The sequence below is a fragment of the Myotis davidii genome, unplaced genomic scaffold, assembly GCF_000327345.1.
Source record: "Myotis davidii unplaced genomic scaffold, ASM32734v1 scaffold845, whole genome shotgun sequence".
NCBI classification, from domain to species: domain Eukaryota; kingdom Metazoa; phylum Chordata; class Mammalia; order Chiroptera; family Vespertilionidae; genus Myotis; species Myotis davidii.
In genome coordinates this window covers 1,367,362-1,371,798 of record NW_006296223.1, presented here as the reverse complement: position 1 = coordinate 1,371,798, position 4,437 = coordinate 1,367,362, and the positions used below count along the sequence as shown (strand labels likewise).

Genomic DNA, 4,437 nt, shown 5'->3' with positions numbered 1-4,437 from the left:
CAACTTCAGCGCGAAATTATAGCTAATTTGCCTACAAACGTCAGGTGGTCATAATAATCTGGACATTCAGTATGTGTGTGTGTGTGTGTGTGTGACACACACACACACACACACACGTTAGAGGCTGCACCCTCTCGCAGCCCGGGACTCCTTGGGGGATGTCTGACTGCCAGCTTAGGCCCGCTCCCCTCTGGTAGTTGGGCATCCCCCAAGGGGTCCTTAGTGTTGCCTCAGAGTCAGGAGAGGCTCCCACCACTGCCACTGCGCTCACTCACAGGCCTTGAGCCTGGCTTCTGGCTGAGCAGAGCTCCCCCTGTGGGAGTGCACTGACCACCAGGGGGCAGCTCCTGCATTGAGTGTCTGCCCCTGATGGTTAGTGCGCATTTGGTCAATTTGCATATTAGGGTTTTATTATATAGGATATGTATTTTAATATATTTTTTATTGATTTCAGAGAGGAAGGGAGAGGGAGAGGGAGAGAGAGATTGAAACATCACTCATGAGAGAGAATCAGTGATCAGCTGCCTCCTGAACACCCCCCACTGGGGCAGTGCCCGCACCCCAGGTACATGCCCTTGACCAGAATTGAACCTGGGACCCTTCAGTCTGCAAGCCGATGCTCTATCCACGGAGCCAAACCAGTTTCGGCGTCGATGTTTCTTTATCTCTCTCTCCCTCTCCCTCTCCCTTTCTCTCTCTCTCTAAAATTAGTAAAAGCAGCTCCTCAGCTCAGGATTAAAATAATAATAAAATACAAGAGCAGGCACTGGCCGGGTAGCTTATTTGGTCGTCTGGATACACCAGGGTTACAGGTTCCATCCTGGTCAGGGCACATGCAAGAATCAACCCATGAATGCATACATAAGTGGAGCAACAAATTGCTGTTTTTTTTCTCTCTCTCCCTTCTTATTGCTCTAAAATCAATAAAAAAAATTTAAATCACAAGAAAAGCTAAGAGATTATTTTGTTTCCTTACGGCATTTTCATGTCTAATTTTCTAGAATGTAACCATTTAAAAAGTGAATTCTAAGCAAGTGGCCGTACAGCTCTGTGAGCTTGGGCTTCTGAGCAGCTGATGAGGCTGCACAGCTCAGGGAGTGGGTGCTGGGAGCCCAGGGCCCCTCGGAATCGTCAGTCTGTGTAGAGACCCTGCCAGGAGTCCCGTGGTTAGTGCTCCCTGCGCACCCCCTCCACCCCGCAGCCTGTCTCCCAGGTCACTCAGAGCTGGTCCCTTCGTGTCCGGGTTCTCACTGACCATCCACTCCCAAGGGGTGTGTGACTTGTCTAGCTGGTCACACTCACTGGACACTGCAGAGCCTGGGGCACACTCCTGGAGCTCACAGCAGGGCGGGGCGCAGGTCAGAAGCTCCTGGACCCCTGACTAGTGGGAGCTAGTGGAGGGACAGCGAAGCCACTGTGTCAGGTGACGTCTGTGTAAAGAGAAGGTGAGGGGCCTGGGGCCCGATCTGAGAGCCTCCCAGGGGGATGGCACAGCTCAAGGCCTGGCTGGTGGGATGGGGTCCAGGAGTGGGAGGCCCTGCAGCCACCCCAGGCGAGAGGAGGCCACGGCAGGGTCTGAAGCACCGCCTGCAGCTGTGGGGACAGAGGCTGGTGGTGGAGTCAGGGAGACCCAAGCAGTTTGGGCAAGTGGCTCTGAGGGCTGGGGTGAGGCAGGGAGGTGAGGAGAGGCCTTAGGGGCCTGGTGTGGAGGGCGGAGAGGAGCACGCTGCAGCCCAGCAGCCCGCCAGCCTCACCGAGTGCTCTGTGCCCGCAGCTGGTGTACCCCAGTGACTTCCGGCTCACGGACAAGGAGGTGGGTCCCGCCCGCTGGGGAGCAGACGGCGCCCAGGAGTGAGCCAGCCCTCACCGGGTTTCATGTGTTTCAGAAGAGCAGCATCTGCTTCCTGTCCTTTCCTGACTCCCACTCAGGTAGGCGACTCCGACAGCCCACCGGCTCTGGGCTGGGGTGAGAGGAAGAGGGTGGGAGGGGAGGTCATCCGGGAGCCCCTGGGGCCCAGGCCGGGCCCAGCACAGCCCAGGAGCACTCTGAGGAGACACCCCGAGCCCACCATGCAGCAGAGGCAACAGGTTCCCCTTATTTGTGCGGGAAGAGGGACCAGTGGGGTCTGGTCTCCACGCCACCAGGAGCTGGCTCTGCTGCTCCCCCGCTCCCGGTGCTGGGCTCAGCCTGGGCTCAGCCTGCCCGCCACGCTGCCTCTCCGGACGGCCTCTCCCGACGGCCTCTCCAGACGGCCTGCCGCCTGGGCTCCGACCGCGGCTGCTGCCCGTGCGTCTGGTCGGCCTTTACCCTGAAGCTCGGGGGCAGGAGTGAGGACAGGGGCTTCCTCTCTGGGGCCTTCGGCGGTCACACTCACAGGGCCCCCCGTCCCTGCTGTCCCCACCCACGCGTGGTGGCGGTGTGTCTCCAGCCCTGACATGGAGGGGGGCTGCCCCTTCCCAGGCTGCCTCGGGGACACGCAGTTCAGCTTCCGCATCCGTCAGTGTGGAGGGCGGAGGAGCCCTCGGCCCACCGACGACGACAGGCACTACGACAGCACGGCCCCCGTGTCACTGCAGGTGAGCGGGCCGCCTCTCCGGCCTCCGCTGCCCACAGGCCAGGCTCAGGCTGGCCCGGGAGCCCCTCCCAGTGCCGGGGCCTGTGGGGCAGGAGGGCGCTGGCCAGCCCGGCCTCCACGGGGCTCTCCCTGTGCACATGCGAGCGGCCGGGGGTGGCTGGTGAGCAGCGGCCTGGCTGCTCCCCGAGTCTGGAGGTGCTGCCCCCCTTCCGAGTGGAGGATGCGCGGGCCCGCCCCCAGGACCAGGGGCAGCGTGGAGCAGCCCGGCAGAGTGGTCTGGGGCTGGGTGGGCAGGAGCCGCGTGGGGAGTGGCACCACCTGGTGACTGCTCCTTCCAGAGGGAGTCCGCACACTACTTCGGCTACGTGTACTTCCGGCAGGTGAAGGACAGCTCCGTGAAGAGGGGCTACTTCCAGAAGGTGAGCCAGTGGCCCCCTGAGGGGCACCACTGAGACAGGCGCTGAGGGCAGGGGCACCGGGGCAGCAGGCAGGGGATGAGGGTGCTCCCCACCGCACCCTTGCTGCAGCCCCTCCCTCACCCAGCACAGCACCTGGGCCCCAGACCCCCTGCTTCTCACTCTTAGGATAGGACTGGAACTTCAGCCTTGAGCTCAGACCCCAGAGAAACCTTGGCCACATGCATTTCCTCTGAAGGCCCAGGGTCCAGCCCACCCATGTGTCGTCGGGGTTTCCCTTCCTGTCTGGGGAAGGCTGTGGTTTCCCAGCTAATAGCCCTGGGGTCCGAGTTGGGCCCCCGCGGGACAACTGTCCTGTGAGCTGGTGGAGCGCACGGCCCTGGGTGACTCGGGATGAGCCAGGCCCAGGGCCCTGCAGACGCCTGCGTGGCTGGGTGACCTCTCCGGCCCGGCCGGGTGACCTCTCCGGCCGTGGGCCCGCAGTCTCTGGTGCTGGTGTCCCGCCTGCCCTTCACCCGGCTGTTCCAGGCGCTGCTGAGCCTCATCGCCCCCGAGTACTTTGACAAGCTGGCGCCCTGCCTGGAAGCAGGTGAGTGGCCATTGGGACAGCCAGAGGGTCTTATCGGCCAGCTGTGGGACTCCGTGGCCTTGGCAGGCCGCTTCCACAGGACAGGCTCCTGACCCGGACCCCCTGGACTACAGTGTGCAGCGAGATTGACCAGTGGCCGGCCCCGGTGCCTGGGCAGACCCTGAACCTGCCAGTCATGGGCGTCGTCCTGCAGGTGAGGGTGGCCGGCCGGGCGGAAAGGTGCCCAGGGCATGGGGGCGCCACTCCTGGCTGGCAGCTGCTGCCTCTACCTCCAGGTACACGTCCCATCCAGGGTGGACAAGCCTGAATCCAGTCCTCTGAAGCAGTGTGGCCCAGAGGTGGGGCCCCTCCTGGGCTAGTGGCACTGCACCTGCATCCACCCACTACCTGCCTGGACCTCCCCATCCCGCTGCCGGGAGCCCTGTGGGATGGCCAGACACCAGGCAAAGCCAGGGGCTTGTGTCTGGGTGCGGGGCTGGGTGCGCCCCCCTGTGCTGTGGGGGGTATGGGTGGGAGGTGTGTGGGCAGGGGCTACAATCCCCAGGGCTCTCCGGGGTGAGGGGTGCTGTTTGGGGCTTAATGGTGGTCGCTCGGCCTCCACCTGATGCCACCCACCCTCCCGCCAGAACCTGCTGCCGGCCCCGCTGGTGCTCACCAGTGTCCACGAGCTGGACCTGTGCAGGTGAGCCCTTAGGCCGCTGCCCGCTGCTCACAGACGTGAGGGACCCACAGCCCGGCGGGGGCAGGCGGGGCCACGGGGCCGCTGCCCCAGGAATGGACCCTCGGCCGGCCTGTGAGGGGAGCTGTACAGAGGAGGACTCAGTGCTGGGTCTGCTCCAAGGCCACGTGGGCAGGG

General features: G+C 63.3%; 1 protein-coding gene across 1 annotated transcript in view; it reads left to right on the top strand.

Annotated features, from left to right (window-relative positions):
• DENND6B (DENN/MADD domain containing 6B) overlaps nt 1–4,437 on the top strand; it is a 27,553-nt gene that overhangs the window by 4,306 nt on the left and 18,810 nt on the right. Inside the window, exons 3-10 of the mRNA XM_015568719.1 lie at nt 1,775–1,813; nt 1,887–1,929; nt 2,462–2,577; nt 2,915–2,995; nt 3,476–3,581; nt 3,695–3,774; nt 3,857–3,919; nt 4,208–4,265. Of these exons, the coding sequence (XP_015424205.1) occupies nt 1,775–1,813; nt 1,887–1,929; nt 2,462–2,577; nt 2,915–2,995; nt 3,476–3,581; nt 3,695–3,774; nt 3,857–3,919; nt 4,208–4,265 (586 nt within the window). The remainder of the gene's footprint in view (nt 1–1,774; nt 1,814–1,886; nt 1,930–2,461; nt 2,578–2,914; nt 2,996–3,475; nt 3,582–3,694; nt 3,775–3,856; nt 3,920–4,207; nt 4,266–4,437) is intronic.